Consider the following 12,346-nt stretch of genomic DNA (forward strand, 5'->3'; position numbering starts at 1 on the left):
ACTAGATAGGGACAATTAGATTTAAATATCATTAAGTAATCAGTACATCTAGTATTCTAGTTCCTTTTATTTAACAATTCAATAATTTCCAGTAGATAGGGACAATTAGATTTAGAGATCATTATAAGTAATCAGTACATCTATAAGTTCCTTCTATTTAACAATTCAATAATTTCCAGTAGATGGGGACAATTAAATTTAGAGATCATTAAGTTATCAGTACATCTAGTTCCTTCTATTTAATAATTTATTGATTTCCAATTCAATAATTTCCAGTAGATGGGGACAATTAGATTTAGAGATCATTAAGTAATCAGTACATCTAGTTCCTTCTATTTAATAGTTTAATGATTTCCAGTAGATGGGGACAATTAGATTTAGAGATCAGTACATCTAGTTCCTTCTATTTAATAATTTAATAATTTCCAGTAGATAGGGACAATTGGATTTAAAAATCATTAAATAATAAGTACATCTATAAGTTCCTTCTATTTAATAATTTAATAATTTCCAGTAGATGGGGACAATTAGATTTAAAGATCATTAAGTAATCAGTACATCTAGTTCCTTCTATTTAATAGTTTAATAATTTCCAGTAGATGGGGACAATTAGATTTAAAGATCATTAAGTAATCAGTACATCTAGTTCCTTCTATTTAATAGTTTAATAATTTCCAGTAGATGGGGACAATTAGATTTAAAGATCATTAAGTAATCAGTACATCTAGTTCCTTCTTTTTAATAATTTCCAGTAGATGGGGACAATTAGATTTAAAGATCATTAAGTAATCACTTTTTAATAGTTTAATGATTTCCAGTAGTTGGGGACAATTAGATTTAGAGATCATTAAGTAATCACTACATCTAGTTCTTTCTATTTAATAATTTAATGATTTCCTGTAGATGGGGACAATTAGATTTAAATATCATTAAGTAATCAGTACATCTAGTATTCTAGTTCCTTTTATTTAACAATTCAATAATTTCCAGTAGATAGGGACAATTAGATTAAAAGATCATTAAGTAATCACTTTTTAATAGTTTAATGATTTCCAGTAGATGGGGACAATCAGTACATCTAGTTCCTTCTTTTAATAATTTCCAGTAGATGGGGACAATTAGATTTAAAGATCATTAAGTAATCACTTTTTAATAGTTTAATGATTTCCAGTAGATGGGGACAATTAGATTTAAATATCATTAAGTAATCAGTACATCTAGTATTCTAGTTCCTTTTATTTAACAATTCAATAATTTCCAGTAGATAGGGACAATTATATTTAAATATCATTAAGTAATCAGTACATCTAGTATTCTAGTTCCTTTTATTTAACAATTCAATAATTTCCAGTAGATAGGGACAATTAGATTAAAAGATCATTAAGTAATCAGTACATCTAGTTCCTTCTTTTTAATAATTTAATGATTTCCAGTAGATGGGGACAATTAGATTTAGAGATCAGTACATCTAGTTCCTTCTATTTAATAGTTTAATGATTCCTACTAGATAGGGACAATTAGATTTAGAGATCATTATAAGTAATCAGTACATCTATAAGTTCCTTTTATTTAAAAATTCAATAATTTCCAGTAGATGGGGACAATTAGATTTAGAGATCATTAAGTAATCACTACATCTAGTTCCTTCTATTTAATAATTTAATAATTTCCAGTAGATAGGGACAATTGGATTTAAAGATCATTAAATAATAAGTACATCTAGTTCCTTCTATTTAATAATTCAATAATTTCCAGTAGATGGGGACAATAAGACTTGAATATCATTAAGTAATCAGTACATTTAGTTCCTTCTATTTAATAATTTAATAATTTCCAGTAGATGGGGACAATAAGATTTAAAGATCATTAAGTAATCAGTACATCTAGTTCCTTCTATTTAACAAGTCAATAATTTCCAGTAGATAGGGACAATTAGATTTAAAGATCATCAAGTAATCACTTTTTAATAGTTTAATGATTTCCAGTAGATGGGGACAATTAGATTTAAAGATCATTAAGTAATCACTTTTTAATAGTTTAATGATCTCCAGTAGATGGGGACAATTAGATTTAGAGATCATTGAGTATAAGTTATCAGTACATCTAGTTCTTTCTATTTAATAATTTAATAATTTCCAGTAGATAGGGACAATTATATTTAAAGATCATTAAGTAATCACTTTTTAATAGTTTAATGATTTCCAGTAGATGGGGACAATTAGATTTAAAGATGATCATTAAGTAATCACTTTTTAATAGTTTAATGATTTCCAGTAGATGGGGACAATTAGATTTAGAGATCATTGAGTATAAGTAATCAGTACATCTAGTTCTTTCTATTTAATGATTTAATAATTTCCAGTAGATAGGGACAATTAGATTTAAAGATCATTAAGTAATCAGTACATCTAGTTCCTTCTATTTAATAATTTCCAGTAGATAGGGACAATTAGATTTAAAGATCATTAAGAAATCAGTACATCTAGTTCCTTCTATTTAATAATTTCCAGTAGATAGGGACAATTAGATTTAAAGATCATTAAGAAATCAGTACATCTAGTTCCTTCTATTTAATAATTTCCAGTAGATAGGGACAATTAGATTTAAAGATCATTAAGTAATCACTACATCTAGTTCTTTCTATTTAATAATTTAATGATTTCCTGTAGATGGGGACAATTCGATTCAGAGTTGCTTCTATTTAAAAATTGAATAATTTCTTGTAGATTATATATAGGGACAGTTATAGATTAAGTAATCAGTACATCTAGTTCCTTCTATTTAACAATTTGATATTGTAAAATTTGTATTGCAGTATGATCTGTATTAGTTACTTATTGTATGTGTTGTACAATGTACATTGTACAATATATTCCTGTTTTTCAGAATATATATTGTATGATATTTAGGTCGATTAATTCAGTATCGCTCTATAACATTGCAGTTGAGTTGAGTCACCTTATAATTTAGTATACGATTTTGGAGTTCCGTTTCTGAGTTTGTTTTATTTCAGCTGTTATAAGCGAACCTAATATTTATGTGAGCCAGTTAATACTTCTATTTTAATGTGATTTAATCCACTGTGTACTTACTACTAATGTATCAACAACAACAAAAAGCTAGCCTTTATCAATAGAAAAAAAGCTAGCCTTTAACCCCACTTAAATTTCACTTCTAAACTGTGTCCATCTCTCATACGTTCCATATGTTTGGTGTATACTTTTATGAATGTGTAATATGGGATACCATTATACCTTCTCAACATTGAATCTTATAAATTAATATTAATTTTCTTTGGCGTGTGTTTCTTTAATAGTTCAGACAAATGTATTGGTATCAGTATTTATATCAGTACTGTTGAAGGTTAACAGTATATATTTACATTATGAGTCATAATTTATGACCATTGTCAGTAACACGTCTATCCATTAAATGGTGTCAAGAAACAAAAATGAATGTGGTTCCTGCTATTTGTTGATTAAGCCAATATATTTATTATAGCTGCTGGAAGGTAAAAGCTTGGACCGAAATGCTGAATATAATTAATCTTGTAGTAGCTGTGTCCTTGCGATTTAACATACTTATTACTTATGCTAACATTTTTCTCAGCTTGAGGTGGCTACTCGATGAGGGCTTTCGAGAAGTGAAAGATGGTGCACTACAGTATCAGATAAAGAAACATGACCAGAAGGAAAGAATGTTCACATACATTAAGCAGAAAATAGAAACGTTCACTGAAACCGCTTTTTATGTCAAAGGAAGTGGGGTATGTTTTCTATTTTATCTCGAACAAGTTGTATCTTCGTACAATAAAATATATGTTTATATTCTTATGGGAATGGACAGTTTTGTATGGTTCACCTTTTTTCAGTACTATCTATTCATGAAATGGAACATAATACTGATTTCAAAACTTATGGACTGTATCTGTATATTTATATAAGTAACTCGAAGCCAGGGAGTAAGATTTATTCACACTGCTACAATCTACATGAAAACATAAAAACATAATTACATAATACATGACAACATAATAGATTTCGATTACGTACTAAACTGTGGCTTTTTTCAGGCCAGAACCTCCAAACCAAAAACTTATACAAAATGTATAAAAAGGTCGGGAGTTACAGCTGCCACATGGGAGCACAAAGGTCGGTATTTTCGGATCAGAGAACGAAAAAGGTAAGCAACTATTGTTCAAACATTAACGATTACGCTATGTAGTTAAAACAATAAATGATAGTTAAAACAATTAATTGTTTTTAGTTTTGTCTGTTCAACAACATAGATTTAAATATTGCTGGTTTTTAATACAGACTTAAAGCCGTCTTCACTTCATCAAATTGATATGTATCTATACTGATACATTGCAACTTTTTTAGGTCAAGAATCAAGATATTCATATTTCTATTTTCCAATAAATAGGTTCAATTGCCGGGCTGATGAAAGAATAACAAGAAAGCCCCGTGTTAAAGTGTGTCGGGGGTCGGATTTACCCAACAAGACCATAAAGACTGGTTGTCAAGCCTACATCCAAGTGAGTTTTTCCAAAACCGTGTCCAAGTATCTTGTTGAAACCAGATAGCCAGTGATATGTTTTGATTTTTAGATCTGCTGTTTTTCATTTGTCATGCTGTATATTGTTCTTTTGGAGACTGCAAAACTAACTCCCAGGACCTAGTTTGTCTGGTCTATGTTTTCTAAATATTTCTACTTATTCTTGAATAATCAAGCACGTCCTTAAATGTATATAAAGTTTAATACATGAAATGCGTATACATAGAATAAACTCTTCCCAGTGCTATGTGTTCGATGTTCTTGATGTGAAGTACAACTCTTACACCCAATCGGAGTTGAAAGATGTGGGACTTGACTGTTTGGCTCTAAATGCCGATGAAATGTTTGGAATCTTTTTCAGCTTCCACCACGAAACCCACGAAAATTGGTAAGCTCCCTCCCTCCCTCCCTCCCTCCCTCCCTCCCTCCCTCCCTCCCTCCCTCCCTCCCTCCCTCCCTCCCTCCCTCCCTCCCTCCCTCCCTCCCTCCCTCCCTCCCTCCCTCCCTCCCTCCCTCCCTCCCTCCCTCCCTCCCTCCCTCCCTCCCCTCTCCCTCCCTCCCTCCCTCCCTCCCTCCCTCCCTCCCTCCCTCCCTCCCTCCCTCCCTCCCTCCTTCCCTCCCTCCCTCCCTCCCTCCCCCTCCCTCCCTCCCTCCCTCCCTCCCTCCCTCTCTCCCTCCCTCCCTCCCTCCCTCCCTCCCTCCCTCCCTCCCTCCCTCCCTTTCATCCTCCCTCCCTCCCTTTCATCCTCCCTCCCTCCCTCCCTTTCATCCTCCCTCACACCCTCCCTCCCTCCCTTTCATCCTCCCTCACACCCTCCCTCCCTCCCTTTCATCCTCCCTCACACCCTCACACCCTCCCTCCCTCCCTCCCTCCCTCCCTCCCTCCCTCCCTCCCTCCCTCCCTCCCTCCCTCCCTCCCTCCCTCCCTCCCTCCCTCCCTCCCTCCCTCCCTCCCTCCCTTTCATCCTCCCTCCCTCCCTCCCTTTCATCCTCCCTCACACCCTCCCTCCCTCCCTTTCATCCTCCCTCACACCCTCACACCCTCCCTCCCTCCCTCCCTCCCTCCCTCCCTCCCTCCCTCCCTCCCTCCCTCCCTCCCTCCCTCCCTCCCTCCCTCCCTCCCTCCCTCCCTCCCTCCCTCCCTCCCTCCCTCCCTCCCTCCCTCCCTCCCTCCCTCCTTCCCTCCCTCCCTCCCCCTCCCTCCCTCCCTCCCTCCCTCCCTCCCTCCCTCCCTCCCTCCCTCCCTCCCTCCCTCCCTTACCGTGCAAACATGTGCTAGCGATTTTGAGAATATATGAAATTGACTGGACGCAACTCCCGACCACATTCAGGTAAAACTTTTTTTTGTTTAACATGATTGGCCTCACGATAAAGTCAATGGGTTATTTCCTGTCGGCGAACCCATGAACCATTTCGATAACCTGGGCAACCTTGTCGAGTTCAAAGTTTGGCCTTGAATTTAAATTGAAGCTATCATGATCAAGGTTCCATGATCAGGGTGAAATATTGAGTGAGGACGTCCGCCAAAAATCGCAGATTTTCAGATCACCCCCTCCCCTGTCCGGGTGTGTCCGAACAGGGGACACACTGTTCTGGATTTTCAGTAATCAACCTGCATGCATCAATCTTAGTGAATTAATTTCATCAGACGTCAATATTATTCTTTAATTTGCTAAAAATTGTTAACAGAAAATATAAAACTATTTTTAAAACTGTTTCTTCTCACTAGCTCACTAGCAATTTGTAACTTAAAGTTTTGGCTATCAGCTGTCATCCTATAAATACAAATTATTGTTAAAAGTTTACCAAGATTTTTTCAGACTAAGTCCTCATCTCAGCGTCGACAGCACTCTAGGTAGAAACGTTTCTACTGAGTTACCTCAGCAAGTTTATTTTGGCCCCGACCGTGACCATCAGCTGCCGGATGAAGATGAGGGATCATGCACTAATGAACCAATCGAAGTAATCGATCAATCGTGTTCTAGTGAGGAGGTACCAGGCCCCAGTACTGCAGATAAGGATCTTGACTTTAACAAGTCATTTAGCATCTTAAGTGACCTCAAGACTCAAATGTTCAGGTAATATTATATATTATAATTAGCATAAGCTCTCTAAGGGAAGAATTTTATTCCTGATTCCTCCTCGATCATTCAAAATATTGGTTCACTTAACAAAAATGTAATTTGATTGAATTAATGAGTCATTAACATAGTATCACTTCAAAGAATCCTTATTTTAACTTAATTTGCTTCTATAAAGATCAATGTGTCAGACATAGCCTCATGAATTGAACTCGATTTCAATCATTGTGCTCACAATCATTGCAACAAATGGTTATCAATCAATCGAACCAATCATTTGATAACCAACCGAATGGATCACAATAATCAGATACGCAACACCTTTCAAAATATATCTACAGGATTCCTGCATCTAAAAGGGGAGAACTCCTCAAACTTATGGAAGACACTGTTAGAGACCAGCTTATACCCTCGTAAGTCTTTAAAATTTAACTACTTCCTTCTGAATTCAGATGTCATATTCTAGCATTAATAATACTCTTAAAAAATCTTGAGAAAAGGCCCTAAGGTGTGAAAGTAACCTAAATCGGTATATTTTTGGGCTGCCAGACTTTGGGGCCGGAGTGATATGATCCACCATATACGTCATCAAGTAATTAACATGCAAGCTTGAAGCTTGTGGCGTATAATTAGTGATGTGATCCATGGATTGAATATAATTGACCTAGAAATGGGCTAGATCTGGGGTAGAGTTCATATGAGTTGGGTATGTCGTGTAGAAAGAACAAAGGTCGTACAGAATACTGCTGGAAGGAGTCTTTCCAACAGCAAGCCGATCCAGATGATAGTCTGTTGCTCCTTAGAGCAACATCTTCAAACATCCTCTGAGCCAAATACAACAATGTTTAAAATTGCTAAACAAGTTTGAGTAATAAATTATGATCATGAATTAACCAGTAATCGACCGGAATTGGCAATTTTGAGCTATCCCGGACCCGGTCCCGGTCAAGTCACATTTTTCATCCCGGTCCCGGTCCCGGTCCCGGTAAATTGATAATCTCTTTGAATCTCAGTCCCGGTCAAGTCACATTTTGTATCCCGGTCCCGGTCAGGCCTGAAATCATGTCCCGGTCACCTCCTGGTCAGAATCAAGCACCTGTTGACATCCTCTGAAACCGTTGAGGAACTTGGAGAAGGTAGGCATGACTGTTGATAGAATGCGATACTACTACCTTCTATCACCCAATATTTACGAGAACCCCCCCTTTAGCAAGAGCTCCCGTCCCTTATGTGATCTACGAGTCGAGCAGTCAGATCATGTTTACTTCTTAATGTACAGCTATGAATTACAGAATTGACATGTGAACTCTACCCCAGATCTAGCACATTTCTATGTCAATTAAATTCAATCCATGGATCACATCACTAATTATACGTCACTAATTGGTGACGTGATCTGACCCCTCTTTGGGGGCCGGATCAGTTTCCGGTCCCAAAGTCTCCCAGTGTATTTTTGGACGCTGATTTCGAATCACTTCCCGTAGGGTAAAAACGCTTCCCTGGAAATTGATAGGCAAAAACCTGTTTTGGTCACGTGACATTATAGTTAAACACGAATTCGAATGTTTAGGGCTCGGGTTATAGGTTTAGGTCTATAGCTAGGGTCACGGATATAGCTTCAGGGTTATGGTTAGGATTTGGATTAGGGTTAATGTGAATTTTGAAACCGTTTTGTTCGACTGCAAAACCATTAAAACCAAATTCACGTGATAATGTTAAGGCAAGCGAATGAGTGAGAATATAGTAACAAATAGTCACAATATTACCAACGCATGTAGTCACTCACTAGTCACAGCACACAATTATACTAATAAACTGGTATAAACGAAACCGGCATATCCAAAGATTTTAAATCAATCTATTGAATAAATTTAAATATATCAATTTCTTTCAGGGTTCGGAAGCTAGGAGAAAATGCCCAAATCCGCCGAGACGATTTTGCAGCCACTTTACCAAAGCCAACGAAGAAAAAGCGGAAACTATTTCCGAAATACACTGGTCAACACAGCGATAGTGATTTCGAGTAAAAATTTATGACCATTCTGCCTTTATAATTAATATTATATCCATGATGCACTGTTATATTGAGCACAAAAAATATCTTTAATTTTGAAACTTTAGGATTTGCGATTCCGCTTTTTCCTCGTTTGATTCGGTAAAGAGAACAGAGAAGACAGAGAATTAACATTTTGTTGTTTACTATCGGATACGTGTTTGGCGCTCAGAATTAAATTGACTATATAATTCGGCCGGTTTTGATGAGCGAGTTCATGCTTCTGCCACGTGTTTTATTTTGCAATCCAACTGCAATAGAGAAATCCTCACTGAATTAGGCACTTATAGTTGCACTAATATTATAATAATATGATGCGATGGATAATTTCATTTAGAGAAATTTAGAGATTTTTAGATATTTAGTGATATTAAAATTGTCACATAGGAGTTCACCCACACTTGCCATGCACAGATTAAAAGTTTTAATAAAGCTATCTTATACTTAAATATCGATCATGGTCGGTATTATATAGGTTTGAGGAAAATCGTATAATTACAGAATCTGAAGTATCAAAATATAATGATTGATTAGTGGTTTTGGTCAGTTACTGTTAATTGCTCCCGATATTGTTAATTTCATTCAGACTCTTTGAGTTCTATTTAACAACTGCAGTTATTTTATCACTTTTATAAGGCGATCAGCGATATATTTTGTTAATGATTTTTTTTTGCCTTCATTTATTTTATCAACTGTAGCGTTTATATTAAAGATTACCGATCTTTACATCTCTGCCGTTTTCTGACTAAAGTGCTTAAGTAACACAAGGTTCATTTTGTGTAAATTGAGGTTAAAGATTTCAATTCTGTAATTGCTCTGGGCTAGCTATTGTCCAATTTAAACTGCACCCACTATGTTTCTAAGGTACTTTGTCGACTTTTGAGACTTCTGACAAAGTTTCATCATCCTAACTTCTCGGAAAGTGCCTCAAAATCACAAATTATAGTTTGAATTTCTTAGAAAAGTGCTTAAGTACAGTCACATCGGCAAATACTACATGTTCTGATGAAAATGACCCGTTCAAACCATTGGTCATCGAAAGTAAAACGAAAAATTAGCCTAAAACTGTTGTGATGAAACATTGGTTGTAAATAGGGGACACGCTGGAATAGAAAAGTTGAAATTTCGTTTTCTGAGAAAAGTGCTTAAGTACAGTCACATCGGCAAATACTACATGTTCTGATGAAAATGACCCGTTCAAACCATTGGTCATCGAGAGAAAAACGAAAAATTAGCCTAAAACTGTTGTGATGAAACATTGGTTGTAAATAGGGGACACGCTGAAATAGAAAATTTCGTTTTCTGAGAAAAGTGCTTAAGTACAGCCACATTAGTGGGAACTTTATCTGCGATCATTCTGACCTAAAATTTTACGACAAATTGATTGGTGGTGGTTTAAGAACACGAAAACACTCCCTTCTCCCCAGCGGATTAAAAAATAGTCGAAATTCTACCAGCATTTCAACGAAGAGTTGATTGGTGAAAGTACGGGATAATAATAAATAAGTTGCTTTCTTTAGAAATTAAATTAAGAACTCAGATGAGGCTTTCTTCATAAAGACCAATGATTTGCGAATTATTGATATCGTAACGCGAGGCAGAGAAAAACAAGCGTATAAAAATGTAACATAATTGTAAGTAATGCTGTACATAAATAAATGGTAAATAATACAAGAAATAGTTGATTTTTAGTCAAACACTCGATTAAGATATCTGTTATATAGCTGTACTATCAGGCAAGTTCATCCAGAATACCCTACTACTCGGGGCCATAAGCCTGCACAGTTTACGTATAATGTCTTGTTTTTTGGGAGTAGCTATCCCCCGGGGCTCGTCCTGGGCGAAAGCTATTTTGCAACCTATGGAAATGAGTCTCTCGTCTTTTTGTCTGAGAAATGGAGTGAAATGAAAGGAAACCTCGTCATGATTTGTTTTCCATTCCATTTCTACAGACCCACGCTGGAAACTTACAACTTTAACATCTTTAGTTTTTTTAGTTGCTTGCTCCGTAGGACCTTGGCCACGATTCAAAGTATGTGCAGTTCATGCTTATCGCAAAACCCACCTGTTCAACTGCCTGAACAAAGTCCATATAATCATGAAGTTGACCTGATTGTTTAATGGACAACTCCACTTTATGGTGGAATGAGTCTGCACTCATAAAGGTGTGCACTGGCTTTAGATACTGGGGATACTTGACCGTTATCTTGTCCAGGTCAACATCTGGGCTGTTGATGAACATAGGGCAGTAAATAAAGTCCAACACTTGTTTTGAGCAGAACAATTGTCTGCCCAAAAAATGATACCAATCTTGCCAACTAACTGGCAAAAATTTTTATTGCCCTTATCCAAGTCGAGGACACATTCTCATCTTTCCTTCCTGCGATTGACTCATTCCAAACAATCGCTAAAGGAGCTCCGTCTGACCCCAGCCTCGCGAAGGTCTCGTTAAATGTGACAAGGCGTCTTGTAAAAATCGCCTCCTTGTACTCCTTGTACTACATGTGTGGTAGTAAAAGAACTTTCTCCATATCAACAGAGAAGGAGCAGTGAAGCAAATCTCTTTGGTAATGTTCCCTTGCCTGTCGATAATCCCGCCAGTCTCAACTTATAAGAGAATACAAAATTTTAAAGCAAATTATGACGTATATTTTGAAACGTTCTGCATTGACAAATCGGCAATTTTGACGGCGAAGCTAGCGTTTCTGAAGTTTATGACCATCACCAATCGATCTGCCGTGAAAATTTAGATTTGTTAGTACCGATTATATAGTTTCAGTTGGCAGTATCAACATTTAATTAAACGTATAATGGCACTTAAGCACTTTTGTGAGAAAACGAGCCCGTTTTCACAAAAGTGCTTAAGTGACATAAATTGTTTTCTCCCAGGCCAAAAGACCCACGATCACCAAATTACCGTCACTAGGCCAGTTTTGGGCGTAAAAAACAATGCCACCGTTTTCAGTTCCCGAAATGGCACCGTTTTTGAGATAAACGGCACCCGTTTTCCAAAATGTTACTTAAGCACTTTTCTCAGAAAAATGACCATATTTTACATTTTAGGGGGTTCCAAAAAGGGGGTTTCGGGGGGTCGGCGAATCTATCCAATGGTCCTCAGGGATAGTTCTCGACCCAAAAACAAAAGTTGGACCAAAAAACCCGAAATTTCCAAAATGTTACTTAAGCACTTTTGTCAGAAAACGGCAGATCTTTACATGTTGTTATTATAATTCTAACAGCTCATTGACGAGTCGTCATAAAATTTTGTTTTAATTCTTCAAACATGCAGCTAGCTGGTACAAGAACCAGATAACATTCTTGCGACGTAATTAATATAATTAATTGACATAATAAAATAATAAAATATGTTACACTGTATTTAAGTATATGAGTATTGCTGAAAGCACAGTGTAAGGCCTACACGGACCGCCTCTAACTAGCCAATCCCTGTTTACATGCCGTGTAGCAGGGGACTAGAAAGAGCTAAACTAGTAAGCGGGGCATAGCCAATACACTATACTTCCATCATTGAGTATATTGAGTATATTGAGTATATGTAATATGCAACCTGGTCCTTGTGCCGAAAATTCAATTAGCTAATTACCGGCCATGCGTTGCATAAATTCCATATTAGGGCCCATTTCGGTCACAAAGC

The 12,346-nt window shown here is 36.7% G+C and overlaps 1 protein-coding gene across 1 annotated transcript; it reads left to right on the forward strand.

Moving 5' to 3' along the window:
• Positions 1–4,769: 4,769 nt before the first annotated feature.
• Positions 4,770–8,923, forward strand: LOC134824320 (uncharacterized). The gene is made up of 5 exons (XM_063836202.1): positions 4,770–4,875; positions 5,837–5,888; positions 6,378–6,635; positions 6,980–7,051; positions 8,533–8,923. The coding sequence occupies exons 1-5, from the start codon at positions 4,770–4,772 to the stop codon at positions 8,663–8,665; spliced, it is 621 nt and encodes a 206-aa protein (XP_063692272.1). The 3' UTR covers positions 8,666–8,923.
• The last annotated feature ends 3,423 nt before the right edge of the window (positions 8,924–12,346 follow it).

This window comes from Bolinopsis microptera, chromosome 1 (assembly GCF_026151205.1).
Source record: "Bolinopsis microptera isolate Bmic1 chromosome 1, MBARI_Bmic_1.0, whole genome shotgun sequence".
Classification (NCBI taxonomy): Eukaryota; Metazoa; Ctenophora; class Tentaculata; order Lobata; family Bolinopsidae; genus Bolinopsis; species Bolinopsis microptera.